This window comes from Mesoplodon bidens (genome assembly GCF_964165515.1).
Source record: "Mesoplodon bidens genome assembly, chromosome: 9".
Taxonomy (NCBI): Eukaryota; Metazoa; Chordata; class Mammalia; order Artiodactyla; family Ziphiidae; genus Mesoplodon; species Mesoplodon bidens.
The window spans coordinates 74,212,507-74,233,444 of NC_138166.1; the positions used below are offsets into that span (position 1 = coordinate 74,212,507).

Genomic DNA, 20,938 nt, shown 5'->3' on the forward strand with positions numbered 1-20,938 from the left:
CCCCCTCTCACGGGGAAAAGAAATATTAGAGTCTTCTGATAATTTTTCCTTAGTTCACTCCTACTCTGATCAGCCTCACAAATGAATGTCTTTTTAATCCCTTTCGCTGTTTATCTTTGCTCCTTCCATTTTCATTTTGCTAATCTTCTGCTCTTCCCTTTTCCTGCCCTTCCCTAACCCAGCAGGAATCTAAACTGGTGCAGGAAGTGGTGGGGGGGGGCAGCCAGATGAGATGGAGTAAGAGTAACCTGACAGGGACTCAGGTGGACTGAAAGGTTTTTGTTTAGTTGTTTTGAAAATATTTCTTTAGAGAATTGATAGCGGGTCAAGTTAAATCGTTTACTATTTATAACTCGAGGGATATGGACTTGATCGATGTTTCTACCCCTACTCTGTAAGTGTGGTAACATACTCCAAGTGTCCTGGTCCTGCTATTTGGATATGTTAAGACAGCACACTCTGCTCAGGGTGTGTGTGGACATGTATGCAGTCCCCTGTGGCTTGGGCTTCTTGTTGCATTTAAAGTGTTCTATCCAGATGAGACAAAAGGAATTTTTATTTAAACATGAGAAAGAGACAGAAAAAGCCCAGCAAGATTAAACATGGGAGGCCTCACCTAGTGTTAGTCATGGTAAAATTACATGGATAAACTGACTTAACCAAATAAGAATGTATTTATAGATCGGTACCTTGGAAACATAGTAATAGAAGCTTATTGATTGGATCTAATTGATAAGAAAGTTACCAGTCCTGTAGAAAAGGTCAAAAGCGGGTGGCCAGAAGTGATGAAGACACAGTGTTAGGAATGGCATAACTATTAAAAAAAAAACCATGAGGAAATTCTGTTTGGGAATTAGTTACCCATATAATCATATAACAATAGGGAGATGCTCTGGAACAACTGGGAAGGACAGGGAGATTGTGAGAAATGGGAAGTGACATAGTGAACCCCACATCAAGCAGTGTAGTACCTCTGGGGGGATGTAATTACCTCACATTAGATGGGTGGAACACTTTATTAGAATAAAAAGAAGGGGTGAGTTTTTTGTTTTTGTTTGTTTGTTTGGTTTGGTTTTTTTAACATCTTTATTAGAGTATAATTGCTTTACAATGGTGTGTCAGTTTCTGCTTTATAACAAGTGAATCAGTTATACATATACATATGTTACCATATCTCTTCCCTCTTGCGTCTCCCTCCCTCCCACCCTCCCTGTCCCACCCTTCTAGGTGGTCACAAAGCACCGAGCTGATCTCCCTGTGCTATGCGGCTGCTTCCCACTAGCTATCAACTTTACGTTTGGTAGTGTATATATGTCCACGCCACTCTCTCACTTTGTCCCAGCTTACCCTTCCCCCTCCCCGTATCCTCAGTTCGGTTTAGTAGGTAGGGGTGAGTTTTTAGTCATAAAACAGTGTGGCAAGGTAGTCAGGGGCCTGTAGGAAAGACAAATTCAACATCTGATCCTTATAGATAATTAAGAACCAGGAAGTTACGCTGCTGTTCAGTTTTCAAAAAGAGAGCCATACCATTCAGTTTTAGAAAGAAAAGAGAACCATGAGAGTGCTTACCAGGTGCTAACTACCTTGGAGGATCTCAAGAACCTTGAAGAGTGTTTGTGTAACAGTGTAATTCACAGAGGGTTTGTATTTCCATCATTTCATGGACTCCTGATAAATTTCTGAGTTAGGCAGGACAGAGGTGGCCATCTTAGTTGATCAAGAGAGGAACAGGTTTATTGAGGTGAGCACCTTGTTGAACGTCCTGCCAGCACTGTTGGTAGAGCCAGGTTCACTTTTTCTTCACTGCTCTTTTCTATAATACCAGCTATTTAGGCCTTTCCTGAATAGATTAAGGATAAGAGGGTCAGCCATCTCTGAAACATTTGTTTAGAAGCCCTCAATTTACACCACTGCTTACAGACTGGGGTATACCTATGCCCTTTCTAGTGTTTTGAAAGTTAATCATTGTATGTAAAATTATATTTTTGTTGTTAAATATTGACATAAACATTTTAACTATAGAATGAGCCCAATTCCATGAAAAAATACATTCTATATATAAACAAAGGTAAGAGACTGGAAATAAATACATCTTTAAGTAGATTTAAAGTGATTTGTGGGCCTCCCTGGTGGCGCAGTGGTTGAGAGTCCGCCTGCCGATGCAGGGGATACGGGTTCGTGCCCCGGTCTGGGAGGATCCCATATGCCGCAGAGCGGCTGGGCCCGTGAGCCATGGCCGCTGGGCCTGCGCATCCGGAGCCTGTGCTCCGCAGCGGGAGAGGCCACAGCAGTGAGAGGCCCGCATACCGCAAAAAGGAAAAAAAAAAAAAAAAAAGTGATTTGTTCTTTTCTTCCTATTTGTATTTTTCAAACTTTCTACAACAGGCATATATATTTTCTACAAGCATAAATATGCATGTGTATATATGTGTGTGCGTATATATGTATATGCATGTACTTAGAAAAATAATCTTTCATTACAAACAGTTTTGGTCTTTTTTCAAAAACGAAGCTATAAATCTGTCTTGCAATTTAGAAGAAAGAATGACCACCCCAACTTTAGACCATTGTGTGTAATTGGTTGACAAAACTTCTAGATCTGTGTCCATTCTAAGTTAAATGGAGGCATCAGGGCTCTGGATTTTAAATCAAAAGGACTTGGATTAGAATTCTAACTTAGCTACCTATTAACTGGTATTAACTTACCCATTTTTTTGAAAACTGTGAAGCGCTGAAGATACTGAATGCCATCACCCCATCCCAAATTGGTGGGCTTCAGGGCAGTTGCCCTCAGGGCGGCTACAGTACCAGAACCGCTCCCTCTCCCTCTGAGGTCAGTGGGGCTCCCCTAGATGGCCTGTGCCTGAGCGCAGGAGGCTGCACTTCCTCCAGTTCACCACTGGGTGCCGCATTTTGACATCTCCAGCCTCAGGGTCTAGGTTTTCGCCTTTAAATCATTTTTTTCTTCATTCTGAAATTTAAGGCCATTCCCCAACTCCCTTCCAGTTTCCCCTTTTCATTAGAAAGATAATTCAGGGAGGAAGGTAACAGTGCCTCATTTCACGAGGTTCCATGTTAAAAGTGAGTATTCTTTTAAAAAGTCAGTTTATCTTTTAGAAAAAAATTTAAAAGCCTGACTTATGTCAAAAGTGTTAGGGGTAGGGATGAGGTATACTTTTCTTTGCTTTTTAATGAGTTTATTATGTTGGAGCATTAGTCATCTTGTGGAATTAAGTGAGTTTCCCACCAATCAGGCTGAAATAACTCACATTTTTGTTAAAACCCCAAAGTCCAGCTGATGCATGGCAGAGATTGTTTGGGTTTGAAACATATGGTGGTTTAAAACAAAACAAAACAAAACAAAACAAAAAAAACGGAGTCCTCAACCACAAATACATCAGCATTTCAAAGGTTTGTAAAATATTTGATTCATCACTGTCCCAGCCCCTGAAATTACACAATATGTTCCTCAAAATCAAGATAATGAAGAAATGGGGAAAGTTTTAATTTATAAGATTTAAAAACATGTTTCTTAGTTCATTACACAGCTGCCACATTATCTGAATTATATTTATTTCAAACACTGTAGGTTCTGGTTGCGCTCACACATGTGCACACACACGACTGCAAGTACGTGTTGAATGTAAAAAACATATGAATGAGGGATCTCGTTTGAATTGTGTCTTATTTACAATGGTATCGCGCCTTATGAGGCCCTATTTTAAATGGTACATCTTCTGTTTTACCTGTATTAAATACTGATGTGGCCTTATCTCCCTTCTACCGTGATCTTTTCAGGGCTCTGTTTTGGCTGTATTTATTTTATAAAGCAGAATAGACTGCTGACCACAACTGTGAACTTTAAGATTTAATTTTCAGGTTCTATATATCAGAAGGCTAGAATGCCATGGGGTAAATCGCTTAGCTTTTCTTTGTTTCCATTTTTTCCACTTGATCAAGTAAGACTTTATTTTCTTTTTGGAGATTTTTTTTTCCAAAGAATTCACTAAATAATGTATAAGATTTGAAGGTGGTGTTTTTTAGGGGGACTAGGCAAAGTATTTCCTTTGAGAGGAGAAAATGGTCCATTGTTGAAGCAAAGGATGAGATTCTGATTCTAATTTATTCTCTTTGAACCTGATGGTAAATGCTACTTGCTGTAAGATGTGGTCCTTAGGGCATTTCCTCTAACCAAACCTTTCCTCCAAAAGCCTGGCACCTTTGGGACTGCTAAAGAGAAATTCTTCCACCCCTCACCCCATAGATCTAAGGCTAAATTTTATAATTTAGGAGAAAACAATGGCCAGCTAAAGTCCCTGGCCATAGCCAACTTAACACTAGTAGCTCCAAATATTATTCAGTGCTTCCCCACCTACTGCCCAGTAGGACCAGCTTGCTCCTTTCAGTTATTCACTTTTGAGCCGCTGACCGTAATTTGGATCCACTGGGGTTTTTAAAGGGAAAAATTCTGTCTCTGCCCTATTGTGCATTAACTTATTCATTCCTTTATTTAATTAACATTTATTGAGTCCCTCCTTTGTGCCAGGCATTCTTTTGGGGATACCAAGATGAGTCAGACTCTGAAACGCTTTGAGAGAAACATTAATGTGTGTGTGTGTGTATACACATATTCTCACAGATACATACACACACATATATAATATATAGTGTGGACACAAGCAGTGGAAGCAGGAACAGAGTGTTATAGAGTGTTGCAGGTCACTAACAAATTAGTGAATCTGCTATAAAATTCTAGAAGTTTTCTTCAGAATTGGAATGTAACATCATGTAATCTAACCAAAGGAAAGTGGTTTTCCCAGGGCCATATAAGTAGATAGTGAAAAAACGTGGATCAGAACCCAAGCTTTTGACTTCTGAATTTTCCTTCTTGTGCCCAAAGCCTCACAAAAGACAAAGAGCCTTTATGGCCAGTTGCCTGCATTGCAGTCAAAAGTGAGAACATAAAATGTGTATTTTGATGAAAGTTTTCTGTTCTATCATTTGCATTTCTAATTGTTCACAAACAAGCGGCATTTTTACTTATAAGCTAGCGTATGACCTGTTAGAGAAAGTAGGAACTTGGGGTTAGTGGAAAGGCACGGTAAAGAGAAAACTAACTTTCACTGAGCAGTCAGTCATTATGTGTGGACACGTTGACCTTCGCTGTCACACTTAGTCCCTTTAACAGCCTCTCAAGGTCCTTGGTGTTCTCATTTTTACGGCCAAAGAGACTGGACAGAGATTAATGACCCACCCAAAGTCATACAGTTGTCAGCCTGGTCAAGTGTGACTCATCCTGAGCTGTCACCTCCACCACTCCCCCATTAGGTATGGGCTATCACAGGGGGACTTTCACTCTTGTTTTCATGATTATTGGCTCATCTGTTTCCCACGCTGGGTGGTCAGCTCCATCAGTGCAGGGCCAGTGCATACTTGGCTCACCTTTCTATCGCTGATGCATGAGGAAGTCACTCAACGTTTTGACCACGTAGAGCTGGGATTCAAACTCAGTTCTTGCTATTGCAAGGGGTCTGTATAAAGTTCTCTGAGATCCTCTTTGCAAAGGCAACATAGACAAAGTATCAAACATTAGCTTCTATCCTTGTCTACATTGTGGACAGGATGAGAGCTCATTAGAAGTCACTGGGGAAATCAGGAATTAATTTGTTCATGTATCCATCCTTCTGTTCATTCTTTGGTTCTGTTGATTCTTTCTCCAGTATTGGTCGAGTCTCTGATCGGCACAGCACTGCTAGGCTTGGTGCCTAGAAAACGTGTCTGGGCAGGAGTGGAAGGCAGCTGTGTAATGCCTCGCACATCATTGTGGAGAGCCTGCTGTGTTCCTTAAGTAGTTCCCAGTTTCATTTTGCCTCTCCCACAAAAGCACAATAGAAACCAAGGTAGGGGAGGGGATGGCACAAAAGGAAAATGCAACAATGCCACTCGTGTCCCATGTATTAACTCTGAGTGGTCCAGGTTTTTGGTTTCATTTTTAACCAAATACATGTACATTTTTAATTCCTCTGAAGTGTATGTTTTTTCGGACGGAGATTTTTTAGGAGGTTTTTAGTCACTCATGAAGTAGATCAAATTCATAAAATAGTTCAAATGACCTTTTTTCCATTCTTACTTGCTCTGCTAAATTCTGGACATTTGGATAAAGCCACGAGGTTCTTGTCGAGCAGTGTCATGTCTTTGCAGTGAAAGGGACCAGGCGGTGGGAGGTGAAGCTGGCCCGGCTCGTGCAGTGCCTCCTCCGCTCTTTGCAGACCCCCACTGCTTATCGCACACTTTGCTGGGCCCCGCACAGCAGGGTGGACCAAGGATAGAATTGCAAACAGAAATTGTGCTTGCTTTTGTTTAGTGAAGCCAAAAGTCTTAATATTATTTTATGAACTTGATGTAAATGACAACTGACATGAGAATGAGAAATTTTAAGAGCACATAAGCGTCTTTACAATCCCAGGGGTTGGGGGCAGAGGACAGTACAAAAAGTGTGTGTGTGTGTTTGTGTGTGTATTCTTTTTTGAGTCGTATATAATCAGTGCCTTCACCCTCTCCAAAAAGACCAGAACTGATTAGAAGAAGGAAAAGACTAACTTGATGCACAAAATTTGTATGCATGCCAAGTACTGGAGTAAAAACTATTTGGCATCTGACTGAAAAGACACCAAGCAACCATTTGATGTCTATGGTTGAACACTCTCAAGATCTTGCACTCCTATATTTCATTTAAAAAATTGCTCCCTGAAGTGCAAACTGACTTCAATTTTGAACAAAATTTAGCATTCAAATTTATAGCCACTTTGAAAACTGAGGGTTTATTTATATCATATGAACCTGAACAGATTCTTAATTACAGCAGCCCTAGTGCACATGGAGAATCTGGATTTCAAAAGAAAAAAAAAAACAACTTCCACATAGGTTTTTCTACATTTTTGGGATGCTTTCATAGCAGCCATCAATCATGGGAAATAGTATTAAAATCCTGCCATATTGCAGTTTAAATTTCAACGCACTGCTTCCCAGTAGAGAGTTTAGTGTATCCTATAAAGGCACTAAATGGATTTTTTGGTTTTGTAATTTTTTCCCTTCTCTTGCAAGCCTAATTCTACTGAGAGAGATGCTGGTCCCTTTGAGTAATCTTTGTGTGTTAACAACCTGTACGGGGAACTCCTCTCTTGCTCATTGTAATGGGCAAAAGTCATCTTGGTTTGCACGAAAGAAAAGGTCTGATTGAACTAGGGTGAGCCTTTCATTTTAAGAAGAGTTAAAGTCTGGGGTGTTTTTAATGTTTTAATCTCTGTTTAAGAGGTTTCTGTTATGAGAGGAAAATTGATAACATTTTTACCTCAGCCAACTGCCAGCAAACTGGCTCTGCTCTAATCCCACGTTTATAGTGATTTATATTCTCCGTGGCAATGTGCTGTAACCTCAGAGTGATACCACTGTGGTGTAGATTGACTGCATTCCAAATGCTGGAATCACATACATAATGTTTTTACTTTTAAATAATATTCAGACACCAGAATAAATACCATATGTGCACTGATGCTGGTTACAATGGAACCTTGTCATTTCTTGTGAGGGAGAACATTCTTTGTTTCTGATTTCTGTTTGAAATAAGTATGCAAAAGATAAATATGTACATTGACAGCATTTTGAGAAGGCTCCGGTAATTACACAGCTGAGGATGTAGCTAGGAGTCCTTGAAATGTAGCATTTAAGACTGAAAAGGCTGCTGTGTTGCCACCATCCCTTTTTGACACACATGAAGGCAAGGACTGTAATCTGACGTTCCCAGTGTAGGGTTTAGTTTTTATATTTTATAGCTACAGCATGCTGTAGTTACCGGACATCTGTTGAAGAAAAATTACCTCGAGTACTGTTCACAGAAACAGTGAGACTAACGTGCTCATGACCTCGTAACAGGGAGAGTAACACACGTGATAACGGGATGAGATGGATTGATTGGAAAGTCATAATTCAGTGTGAGACCTAATGTTATCTGATGCCACAAAACCAGAACTTACATGGCCTGATATCACCAAAATACAGATAATCTCTCCAGATCCATTTTTTCCCCACATGATGTTGAAGATTTAAAAGTTTCATAAAGTTTAGAAATACCTCCCAAGTCATGCATTTTTAGGTTCTTGTTTTCATCTATCTTGGTTGGAATTCTAATCCACCTAGACATATTTTTAAAATAGACATGCTAGAATGCCTTTCATATTTGTGCATCTGTGACACGATCCAACAAGTCAGTCCACGTTTGCTTCTTGGGGAAGCATTTCAATCCAGGTTTGCGTTATCACCATCAGGTGAGCTGTATTGAATTAGTGCTTACAACGTTTTCATAATATTTTGTAGATGAGGAAACCCTGGGCATTGGAATTGCTGGCTTTCCGTACTCCTCCGCACCCCCACCCCCACTCAGTTTTGTGAGGTCCGCCCAGAATATATAGTGTGAGGTTAATGTGTGAGGCATACCTCATAATGCATCTCTGACAGCTTATCTGGCACATGACTCAGAGTTTGGGTAAGTCTTGCCTCCTTTATGGGAGCCGTTTGTAGAAGTGTTCACCATTATAAAAATGCTCAAAAGTCTCTCTTTGAAGTTGAGAAGTTACGAGACAAATATTGTACCTCTAACGTATTGTCTCTCCTTTGCAGCTTTTCGGATGATCCCTTATCCCTTGGAAAAGGGGCATCTATTTTATCCTTACCCCATCTGTACAGAAACAGCAGATCGTGAGCTGCTTCCATGTGAGTCTCCCCTCCATATTCCTCTCTTTGGCTGGTGAGGGTGGTGTGCCAAAGCCTGGGATGGGAAGAGGTGGAAATGATAAATGTTTATGATGTTCCTTGTCTTTTATTACTCTTCTCCCAAACCCTGTCCTCATTTGAGAGCATAAGCATTAAAGTGAGTTATGTGTGTAGGTTTGGCTTCCTGCTTCTCCACGTCTCTCCAGATTCATCAAAGGGAAAGACCCCCCCCAGGTCTGAAATGTAGATGAAGAGCCATCATGTACTGGTTGGTCTGAGCGCAGAGACCCCTAGTTTGGGGCAGAAACCCCTAGTTTGGGGCAGATGCCCCTTGCTGGGCTGATCCACTGTGTGGGACTCGGCCTGGGCTCTCCCTCTGGTCAGAGGCAGTCTGCACAGACCGGAGTCTGGAGGGGAAGCACTGGCTTCAGAGGGAGCAGCAGATGAGCCATGGGTGGGAGGGTGGCACCGGGACGCTGGCGTTGTGGCCAGAGGCGGAGTCGTGAGCAGGGTGGGGCTGCCCTCTGCGGCGATGCGGTGCTCTTGGCCGGCGGGATTTCCCGTGAGCGTCTCACGGATGGCACGCAGTGAGCCGGTGTAACATGTGCAGGCACACGTGCGGCCTCAACACTGTATACAGCAGGCGGCGGGTAGACCCTGCCCTCGAGGGCCTTACAAGCTAGCAGTCGGGGGGCCCATACCACACGTGGAAAGTATGATTTGGTTTACTGAAATGCAACATTGTTTTGACAATTCCGGCTAAATAGTTATTATCAAATTACACTGTGTATGAAGAGCATGTCCAGGCTGTTCATGTGGCCCTGACTTAGGACATGCTTTCCTCCCTCAGATAATACGCTCCAAACCTTGGCTGCTCTCTCTTCCCTGTCCTCTCTTCTGCCACACCCACCCTGCACCAGCCCCAGCTACGTCACATCTCATAGCTGTAACATATTTACATGCTTTGCCAGGAGGGCCAGTATAACTGTGGAGCCCTGGGTGCTGGCAGATTGTCTAATGCCCATGTTTTTGAGCGGGTCGTAAATCTCCAACGTAGTGGGTGCAAAACAAGGCTGCCATCTCAGGTTGAAAGAGCAGGAGGCAGCTCTCTCATTTCTTTGCAGGACAGACCCACTGGGAGACGTGTTACCTCGGGAGCTGGGAGACCTCAGAGGGGTGTGGTTCCTCACCATCTGAGTTTATTGTGGGAAAGCGTCGGGTGCCTCACTCTGCATTAGATTTGATTTCAGAAATCCCTGTGATGGGCCCATGCTTTACCTTTTCACTCCCCCTTCAGGGAGATCCTTGTTAACATTTATGGTTTCTGGTAAGAAAGGCAGTTTTCTGAAAAGTACACTTTTAAAATGTTTTAATTGAGTCCAATCATGTTTCCATGGGGATAGATTCACTATTAGAACAAGATTACAGTTCTTACAAGAAACTGTCTAGGAATAATCTTTACAGTCCTGGAATAGAAAACTATGGCTCACGTTTATTTAATTGAATGCAGTGGTTCACGTCTGATCTCCCCTCAAAATCGTTGGGTGCTGAGGGTGAGGATGGGATGCGGGTAGGTGGCTTTACATGTTACCTGCGTGCTGCACGTGAGTGGTATAGTGTCCGCGGTGGTCCTGAGCACACGTCCACCCATGAAGAATGCTAGCAGGTTGACATCCCTGGATTCAGGTGCATGTGCTCGTTTGTGCTTTGTCCCTCCTTGGCCCTCCACACCCGCAGTTTCAGCAGAGTGGATTACTGCTTAGAGCTGAAAGGTCGAGGAAAGGCTTGAGACCTTGGATCTCCTGAGGAAGGTGGAGCCCCTCGAATCTTTTGGTTTGAGTGGCAGTGTTGCTCACACACAGCCTCATGGCTCCCCTCTGCTGGGCCAGCCTTAGTTGCTTTTCTCTCTGTGCGGGCCACTCGAAATTTAAAAAGTTATGAAAGGCTCTAAAATCTCCCATTATTGATGGATGGATGGTTCTCGCTGGATGTCTCTCTATCAGGGTGGCACCCTCCACTGACATAGTTAGATTGTGCCAGGAAAAAATACAAGATACACTGATATCACCCTATCACAATGATTTAAAAATTACAGGAAAGTGAAAACCTAGAGAGAGGATATTTTTTTCAGTATACCTGACTTTGGATTTTCCAGGTTTTGTTCAATGAACATGTGTTTTATAATTTGAATAAAGTTTTGTTTTATTTGCGTTTGCTTTTGCGAAAGAAATACTGTATATTAGGCATAGATAGTGTTACTGTCCCTGCCCATGAGTGTGTGACATCCCCAAATTAGCCCTATCATGCCCTAGATAGAGTTCTGAAAGTTGAACATGGACTTGGGAGAAGCAGATAGGCCACCGAAGGCTGGCTGAAATGTTGGCTCTTGTTCGTTCCAGGGCCCTACCTTTTTCATTTCCAGCAGGCTTGAGCCAAAGCTCTGAAGCGTCAGTCCCACCTACAGAAATTCCCTGAGAATGCATTTTACTGCAGCCCTAACACTTCCCTTTCGATCTTCTCCACAGCTTTCCATGAAGTCTCAGTTTACCCAAAAAAGGAGCTTCCCTTCTTTATTCTCTTTACTGCTGGATTGTGTTCCTTCACAGCCATGCTGGCCCTTCTGACACATCAGTTCCCGGAACTTATGGGGGTCTTTGCAAAAGCTGTGAGTATTTGCCAAGGGGGAGGCCGCAGGCAAGGGGCAGGGAAAGTCAGGAGAAGCAGCATAAGAGAAACAGGGGAGTGTTGTGTAGAAGTGGATGTGCTTGTATTGATCCTTTGCATACTGTTTAATTTTCATTATCATCAGTGAGATCAAGGGTTGAGGGTCAGAATGAGAAAGTGTAGCTTGTTTGTTACTGCATGCCTTGCCTATTTCACAGACACAAAAATTCTCAGCAGTTCCCCTAAAAAATGCATGAGGTCTAAAGGAATTAAAGAATTAAGGGAATCCTAGCAAATGAAAAATACTTGGGAGATTATTCAGTTTTGTGTAAATTGAATGACATCATTTCTAATCTTTAGATATTGTAGGTCTTCAAGAAGGATAGAATTTACATTTTCAAAGATGATTTAAATTTAAAAAGTTTTAATGTCTACAAATTAAATGGCTTGTTTGGGGAATGAACTGAGAGGGGTGTGTGAAGGGTGTTAGTATTAAGAAGTATACAGATATGATATTTAGAAGTATGGAAATCCATTAAGGGTCTTTAAAGAGGGTTATGGAGAAGAGCTTTAATAAGAAAAGCCATCGGCATTGACAACCAAGAACCATTGTTTCCTTGATGAAAAGTGACCATTTCAGCCTGCACATGCAGTGAGGATAAGTTTACTGATTTTGCCACAAAGGAGTTTCAAACAGAAGGAATAAGGAAAAGAATATCAGTTGTTTCCCTGGAACTCCATTCTGATTTCAAGGCGAGTGGAGTCAGCAAGGATGATTTCTAACTTGGCTGGGTTGATTTAATCCCTTTCCAGATGATTGACATTTTCTGCTCGGCAGAGTTCAGGGACTGGAATTGCAAGAGTATTTTCATGCGTGTTGAAGATGAACTGGAAATCCCACCGGCACCTCAATCTCATCATTTTCAAAACTGAACTCATCACCCTTCTTCCCCCACCACCAAAACTGCTCCTTCTCCTGTATTCCTGATCTCCGCCAGTGGCACTGACATCCACCCAGTTACTCAAGCCAGAAACTCAGCAGCCCTCCCAAACTCTTCCCTCTCTCACTCCTTAATCCTGTCTGTCTTGGCTTTCACAGTCTGTCGGCTCTAACCTCCTGAGCCACTAGGCATTCGGTAAATGTAATTCACCTCTTCTTCCCTTCCTTCTTCTCCCATGGCTGTCTCTTAGTTTGGATCTTTGTGATTTCTTGCCTGGACACCTGCAAGAGTCTTAACTGGTCTCCTTGCTTCCAGTCTTATCCTCTGCCAGTATTTCTTTCATACTGACACAAGAATGATCTTTCTAAATTGCAAGTCTGAGCATGTCACTTCCCTGCTTGAATTTCTCCAGTAGTTTCCCACCAGCATCAGGATAAAGTCCCAGATCTTTAGCATGGCATACAAGGTCCTTTATGATCTGGCCCTTGCTTTCCTCTTCAGCCTCATCTCTCTCCCAACTCTTGCACAGACACTGCTCTTGGGCCACAGTGAATTACTCACCATTCCCAGATGCTTTTGTGCGCCTCGGTGCCTTTGCACGTACTATTTGCTCTGCATGGAATGCCCTTCCCCATTATCATCAGCACTTGTACAGTCTACTAACGCCTCTTCATTCTTTTATACTCAGCTTCCTTTCTAAGTTTCTCCCAAGCTGAGTTAGATGTTTCTCCTCTCAGCTCCCACAGTATTCCATGAATACCTATATTACGTTTATTGTACTGTATTATAATTGTTAAAAACTTGTCTGACCCCCTTGTAGAATGTGAGCTCTTTGCGAGCAGGACTGTGTCTTCCTCATCTCTGTATCCCCAAAGCTTTGCACAGTGCCTTGCACATAGTAGGTTTTCAATAAATGATTATTAAATAAATAAATGGTAGTGGTTTCTGCAGAAAGAATCAGTGTAAAAAATTAGATACAGCTTAGCATTTCTTCTCTTCTTTTATAATTATGATCACATACAGGGTTGAAAGGGACCTTAAATTGCCTTCAACAGTAACTTGATGAAGGTCATTTAGACTCATCTGGAATACTTTTAGCGATGGAGCATTCACCTGTTCAACATGGAAGCCCATTTCAGTACTGGATCACTCAGAACTCTTCTTGATACTGATAAAATCTGCCTTCCTTTAATTTTCACTTATTTCCTATTCTACTCTCCAAAACTATAGTGAAAAACTCTACTTCCTCTTGCAATTTTTTGAGGCAACTAATATATTCATGGCTACCTCTCACCTCTAACTTACTACCTTCTCTTTTCTTCAGGCAGAATGTCTTCAATTTCCTTAAGTCTTCTGTACATGATATGATTCCTGAACCCAGTATCACCCAAGCTGCCTCCTTGGATGCTCCCTAGTTTATGGGCCTATGCTATCCATTATTTGCTTCTATTCCCAAGCCAACCTCTGAGTTAAAGCAGTTACCAAAAGTCTGAGTAGATTAGAGTGTCACGTAGTAAAATTTAAAATAAGAACACATTTACGACATTAGACAATGTCATTCTTCATTGAACTAACAAGCAGCTCTTGGTGGGAATTTAGGATCAGGACAGTGATTCTCAGCCCCTAGTGTGCACAAAATTCACCTGGCCCTACGACCGGAAGTTCAGAGCCTTGAGTGTTAGCACCTGGGAATCTGCGTTTTTAAACAAGCCCCGCCCCCCACCGATTCTAAGGATGGGGGTTGAGAACCATTTCCTTCAAAGAACACTGGTCTCAAAAAAGCCAGCCTTTGAGCAGCCGTTTGCAGGTGCGTGGTGCGACGTCAGAGCTGTTGAGGTGACAGGTTTCTAGGAGCCAGCAGTTTCACCCTGGCTGCTCCTTGAAATCATCTAGGGAGCTTAAAAATTACAGGTGCCTGATCTCCCAATCCTGGGGACTCTGACTTAGTTGGTCTGGGATGCAGCCTGGTCATCTGAGTTTTCAGATGCCCCCCTAGTGATTTGGGTGTGCAGCCAGGGCTGAGAGACCCTGTACTGAATAAAGTAACTGCCTGAAACTGCATCACCCAGGGAGAGGGCTGGGAGGAATGGAGGGTAGTACATAGAATACGACTGGGTGTTCTGTAGGTAAGGTTGTGTGGCCTCCAGAATATCACAGAGATGTGTTCGTTATGGATATTAGACCAAGGGCCACTCTCCTCATTTAATGTTTCCAAAGCTTTGCTTTTGAGTCAAGGACCAAATGATTAAATAAAATGTAAATTTGCCTTTATGGTCCTCATATTTTATACTCTACCAAGGTGTGGTAGTTTAGTCAGCTACTCATAGTTTTCAAAAGTAGTTTAGATAAATTTGCTTTTAAACCTCTGTCTGGAGGATCACATTCATCTTGCCCTTCATTAAGGTTTAGCAGTACTAAAACGTCTGAAGAGATTTCATGGGGAAGGAAGATGGATGGCCTGAAGGAGACAAGCCCCATCTCCCTCCTCCTCCCCCCCACCGCTCCGGAGTCTTCTCCACATTTTCACTCTTGTCACTTCATCAGGCCCCTCGTGAAGCCCCCCACAGGTTATCACAGCCGCCCTATAGGCTGCCTGTAGCCATTTGCAGCTTGTGAAAATGATTTTCTCAGACCTCGCCTGAGATAATGTCCCTGGGATAATGACTCAGTAGATGGAGAGAGATTGCACTGCCACCCGCCAGGCTGCGTGCAGCTTGGGAACTCTCCAGTGTGTTTACATGTTGATATGCAGCCAGTAAGGAAGCCCGCAGCCAAGTGTGAGCCACTGGAAAATAGTAAAATGAGAGGCTTCAACTCTCTCCGCCTAATCTAATCTACCTCAATGACTTAGGACTAACTCTTCCTAGAATGTTTGGTTACCAAGATAAGGTTGCTCATATAAATAAGTGATCATTCCAAACCCAGCCCCTCACAGAATGTGGGAAGGTCAGCATTCTGACCTCTTCTGTTTGAAGGGCCCTGTCTTTCCTCCTCTGGTCTCTCGCCTTCCCTGAGATCCAGCCCCCTGACTTCTGACTCTTGTCTTCAACTTATAGGCCCTGACCTCTTTGAAGTCTGATATTGATTACAGTGAAATGTCAATTGTCTGATTGCAGTAGGGCACCTGGAACTTATTCAGATAAGCAGAGGCGTTTCAAATGTTAACGAAGCACGTTGGGAGCCATGACCTTCTTCTAAATAACGGTGTTTCGGGAAAAGGACGATCAGGCGATTGAAGTGTTGCTCTCTCTTTTTTATTAGTTCAGTTGCTTTTTCTCACCACAAGACACTGATTGAATTATGGTGCATTTTGGACCGTGTTTGTCTGCCCCCAGGACAGAAGTTTTGGACATTGAGATAGATGAGCTGTTCCAGGGTTGCCTGGTGTTGCTCATTCAGACTTAACTTTTCAGGCAATAAAATTTCCCAAGTCCCTAAGTGAAACTGTTTCTCTATGTGCATTGGTTGAGTCTTTGGCCAAAAAGTGTTGACTGATTTTCAAATGTGCAAAGAAGTACCAGTGAGCATCCTAAGTAAGCAAAGCATGTTCCACCAAACTTTTTTTGTTTAATACCTCCTGATGAAAGCCACTGACCTTTGTCTGGTTACTGAATGCAAAGGGCTTAACGGTTTCAGGCACCCCATTACATTTTGCTGCTTCTTCCTCGTGGGCGAGGGTTGGGGAGGAGGTCTCGGAGAGTGCTGCTAAGGAGGAAGGTAACCTAGTAACAGAGGGTGCGCATCGCAGCTGGGGTGCTGTGAGAGAATTAGGATCTCTAGGAAAGGGTTCGAGGCATTCTTTTCTCGATTGTCCCAAGGATAGAACATTCTAGATATGAGGGAGAGCAGTAAATGATCACACACATGGGAGGTATTAGGATTTAATTCTCTTGTGGAACCTGGTCGAGAAGCACAGGTGTGTCCAGGGGAGCCAGGGCTCACTGCATCTTGCTGCACAGGGTGGAAAGAGAGGCATTTACAGACCACAAACTGGGCGAGGCCTGCCACTTAATTTCCAGAGGCCTCCCTTTTACGCCTTTTATCCAAGTCAGGTCAGTGACCAAAACTAAGCAAACAGACAGGCCTTTATTTTGAACCAGCTTTGTAACAACATCTCCATTCATTCTGCTACCCAAGCTGAGGCTCCCTGGTGTCCCCCATTTATTGTATGAAGTCTCCCAGGGTGTAGACTTTGAGTGATTCCTGTCATCTAACCACACTGGCTCACGCTAATGCATCACTTGTTCCCACCTCAGTCACAGCTTCGGTGGTTATAAATCTGTTTTGGATTAGGTTTTCAGAATATGATAACTTCACCAGCAAAATCACCTTGTTCACTGGGCCTCATCTTCCTGCCACTGTCAGGATCCTCGGTTCATCCAGACTACTTTAGCACCTAGCTCCTCTTTATGGAGCTGAGTATTGTAGGCAAATGCTGTGTGTTATGGAGCCTTGACAATCTCTGATTACAAACAAATGAATAAATGTTATGTATAAATATTTTTAATTCTACAGTGTTACCATGTCGGTCTGATACAATCAGTAGACTTGTTCCATGTCATCCTCTCAGAACTAGGATTTTACAAACTCTTTCAGGGGCAGCTCGGGCAGTAATTACTCATTCCTGGGCCTAGTGTCTCCCACAATGCCTTCCAACTGCATCCAACTCTAAACTGAAAAGGACAGGCAGTCCATTAAGTAGGGTGAGCATCCCATGTGGTACTGTGCACCCAACAAAGGATAATTTCAGAAGGTTGCCAGGTATTGCCCTATATCTAACACCCACTTGAGGAAAGAGACATCCCACCTTCACTCAAGTACTAACGTGGCTGCCTTTTTCTTAACTGCAAGTTCCTTAACAGCCTGGCACTCAAGGCCCTGGCCAGAGTTATGCTGGTTGCTTTTGAACTCTATCTCTTCTAGTCATACCAGCTGCTTTCCCCTTTCTGTTCCAGCTGTTTATTGAGCCTGCAAGGCCCACCTGCTCACATTTCTTTCCTTACCATTCTTACCTCATCTCTGTCTTTTCATACCCCAGCCATCCATTCGGGACTATTTCAGTCACCTCATTTTCAGTTTTTCCTGTTCCTTTCGACAAAATGGATTCTCTCCCTTTCCCAAACCTTCCTGGTGCTTTGTTTGTGCGTCTATCTTCTACTCTATCGTGGTCCACCTGGTATTGTTACTTTGCTGGGTACAGGTCTTAGTGGCTCCCTTCCCCACCCCCTAGGCTTTGAGCTTCCAGACAGTGGGACTTTTGTCCTAGACGCTTTTATGTCTCACCCAGTACTTAAGTGCCTTACTGAGTAAATATATTCAATTGATGTAAAAGATGCAGTACAGAGAAGGGTTCTGAACCTTATACTCTTTCGAGTTTTCGTTACACAAATCTCGCACTTGATGGTCCTACCATAATGTGGTACAGGCCTTCCCAGTTTGCGTTCTACTGGCTCTTTAAAAAAAAAAAAAAAAAGAAGAAGGAGAAGAAGAAGAAGGAAAGATTCTGAGGTCATGTAAATTTGGGAAACTTGCCTACCATACCCCTTCTTGAGGACCCGCAATCCATAGAACATATGACCAGTAGAGGAGACTGTTTTTACTTCACTACATGCAGGTCTACTAATTTGTCTGGCCTCAGACCATGTTCCCCCTCTGCGTATGTACTCACGTCCTACAGCACACTTCTGTGGGAAATTCTTGGTGGTGTAGACTATGCTGTGCTGTGGGCAAGGGATTGGGACAAAGGACTCCACAGTACAAGAACCAGACATTGAACCCTAGTGAGACGATACCTTGGTTCTGAACAGAGAGCAAGGAAACCCATCCAAACACCCATCTTGTGCCTGGTTGGATTAGGGCACCTCTTCTGCCAGATGCTGGATGGCTTGTGGAGGGAAGCTGATTCTTCACGAGAACATAATCAGAACATATTTGAGATTATGTTAAATGAGTCTCAGGCAAGGAGCCTGACTTTCTTAAAAGGCACAGATAATAAGCATTATTCTCTACATGAAGAACAGAAAGGAATTCAGTAACCAAATGAAAGAGATCCCAAAGCTCTCCTCAGAGCAGCACCTTTTCCACAAGGACGTGTCGTCCATGGACTGGCCAGCTTGCCGCCCTCCCCAGGGCTCCCATGATGCTCACCACTAAGCAGGTAGTTCAGAAAAGAACATGGGCTGCAGGTGTTTGGGAGACAATAGGATCCCAAAGCAATTCACAACCATACAACAAACTGGACTTTTTTTTTCTGTTGTTGCCTTTTCCACTTAAAGTTCTATAACTAGGCAAGCAGGTGGAGAAGTTGTCACCATTTTTTTAACTCTTCTGCTCACTTGCCACCCATCTGTCAGTCCCTTTTGATGGCACTGGTCATCTCCATGGGCAGCCCTCAGATCCTGAAGGCTGGTTGGAAGGCCTCAGAGCTGTGGGCAGCTGTCAGAGGAGTGAAGGGCCTGTCAGCCAACACTTCTCCCCCTCATCCATCAGAGCCAGCGGGGGCGGGTGCAGAAGCTGGAACGTAGGTTTATTCGTCAACCAATGTTTCCTACAAACATAAATATGAAATCGTAACCTTTGGAAACTTTTTATAATGCAGAGACTTAAGATGCAAGCATGAGTTGGAGAGGTTCATTTTGTAGTCTTCAACAAGATTTCTCCTGACTTCTGTGCTTTTCTCGTTTGTTCGCAGTTCCTCAGCACTTTGTTTGCCCCCTTAAACTTTGTCATGGAGAAAGTGGAAAGCATCCTCCCATCCAGTCTATGGCACCAGCTGACTAGGATCTAGGGAAGCCCACCCGTTCTTCCACTCACCTCACCCAGTGGGCTGCCACCATCTCTTCGTGCCAACTCCTCGTGGACTGCAAGAAAGCATGACTTTGAAAAAGGGAAGCCGTTCCGAGATTTTAAAACCTTCATGGACTGTCTGTTCCATATTAAAAGCTGTTTTTGTTGTACAAAATTCATTGATGTTCGGTTCTATTATATTTTGCTTTCAGAAAAGAAAAAAGTCAAAAATAAACTTTTGTGTATTGCAGCAACCAGTTGTGTCTTCCAACCCTAAAATTGCTGGTGTCCAAATAAACCTACAGGTTACATTTAATTTACTAAGGCCCCAAATCTGCTCAGTGCCACACAGTGCTTTTCTATGCTAATGGAACTCCTTTCACCAGGCCCTCGGCACCGCTGCGGTTGGTGGCTTAGAAAACAGACTCTCTTTGGCTAAAAAGTACCATCTTTTTCAGCTCCAAACTGTATGTCCTCATAGGCTAAATGCACAGAAGAAATTTCAAGCATGAATGACAGGAAGCATGAACGAAACGAAATGTATGTGCCATTCCAGGTTGTTCCAATTCAGAGACTCTACTCACGGAATAGAACTCAGCACTGTGGTTCTAGGAATCATTTTACTTCTGCTTCCTGAAAACTTGTCATGAGAAGAAAAGTTCTGATGAGAGCTACAGAGCCAATAGTCTATTGTAGGACCTGACCACTTTCAACATTGCCATTTTTTAAATGCTTTCTCATAAGGGTCATTTTTTTTTATCATGTTTTCATTCTTGATGCTTGCACGTGAGCATTCCTTGAGTGTTTCCATGATCTGAACCAAAGTGGTCGTTTGTCTTCACCATCTTTGAAAGCCTTCTACATGAGTCACACCTGCCAAGCATCTTTTTTTTTTTTCTTTAACATCTTTATTGGAGTATAATTGCTTTACAATGGTGTGTTAGTTTCTGCTTTATAACAAAGTGAATCAGCTATACATATACATATATCCCCATATCTCCTCCCTCCCTCCCACCCTCCCTATCCCACCCATCTAGGTGGTCACAACACACCGAGCTGATCTCCCTGTGTTATGTGGCTGCTTCCCACTAGCTATCTAATTTACATTTGGTAGTGTATATATGTCCATGCCACTCTCTCACTTCATCTCAGCTTACCCCTCCCCCTCCCCGTGTCCTCAAGTCCATTCTCTATGTCTGCATCTTTATTCCTCTCCTGTCCCTAGGTTCTTTCATAACCATTTTTTTTGTTTTGTTTTGTTTTTAGATTCCATATGTTATGTGTTATCATACAGTATTTGTTTTTCTCTTTCTGACTTACTTCACTCTGTATGACAGACTCTAGGCCCATCCATCTCACTACAAATAACTCAATTTCATTTCTTTTTATGGTTGAGTATATTCCACTGTATATATGTGCCACGTCTTCTTTATCCATTCATCTGTCAGTGGACACTTAGGTTGCTTCCATGTCCTGGCTATTGTAAATAGAGCGGCAATGAACATTGTGGTACATGACTCTTTCTGAATTATGGTTTTCTCAGGGTCTATGCCCAGTAGTGGGATTGCTGGGTCGTATGGTAGTTCTATTTTTAGTTTTTTAAGGAGTCTCCATACTGTTCTCCATAGTGGCTGTGCAAGAGGGTTCCCTTTTCTCCACACCCTCTCCAGCATTTATTGTGTGTAGATTTTTTGATGATGGCCATTCTGACTGGTGTGAGCTGATACCTCATTGTAGTTGTGATTTGCATTTCTCTAATGATTAGTGATGTTGAGCAT

At 42.9% G+C, this 20,938-nt stretch overlaps 1 protein-coding gene across 5 annotated transcripts in view; it reads left to right on the top strand.

Moving 5' to 3' along the window:
- Window positions 1-19,347, top strand: part of ST7 (suppression of tumorigenicity 7) — a 262,181-nt gene extending 242,834 nt beyond the window's left edge. For 3 of the 5 annotated variants that reach the window (XM_081243541.1, XM_081243543.1, XM_081243545.1), the window contains 3 exons: window positions 8,677-8,769; window positions 11,295-11,434; window positions 12,247-13,307. In XM_081243541.1, the coding sequence (XP_081099667.1) occupies window positions 8,677-8,769; window positions 11,295-11,434; window positions 12,247-12,366 (353 nt within the window). In that variant the 3' untranslated portion in view covers window positions 12,367-13,307. Of the gene's footprint in view, window positions 1-8,676; window positions 8,770-11,294; window positions 11,435-12,246; window positions 13,308-19,065 lie in introns of those variants that run through there. The other 2 variants (XM_081243542.1, XM_081243544.1) reach the window with 1 other exon arrangement.
- Window positions 19,348-20,938: the final 1,591 nt, after the last annotated feature.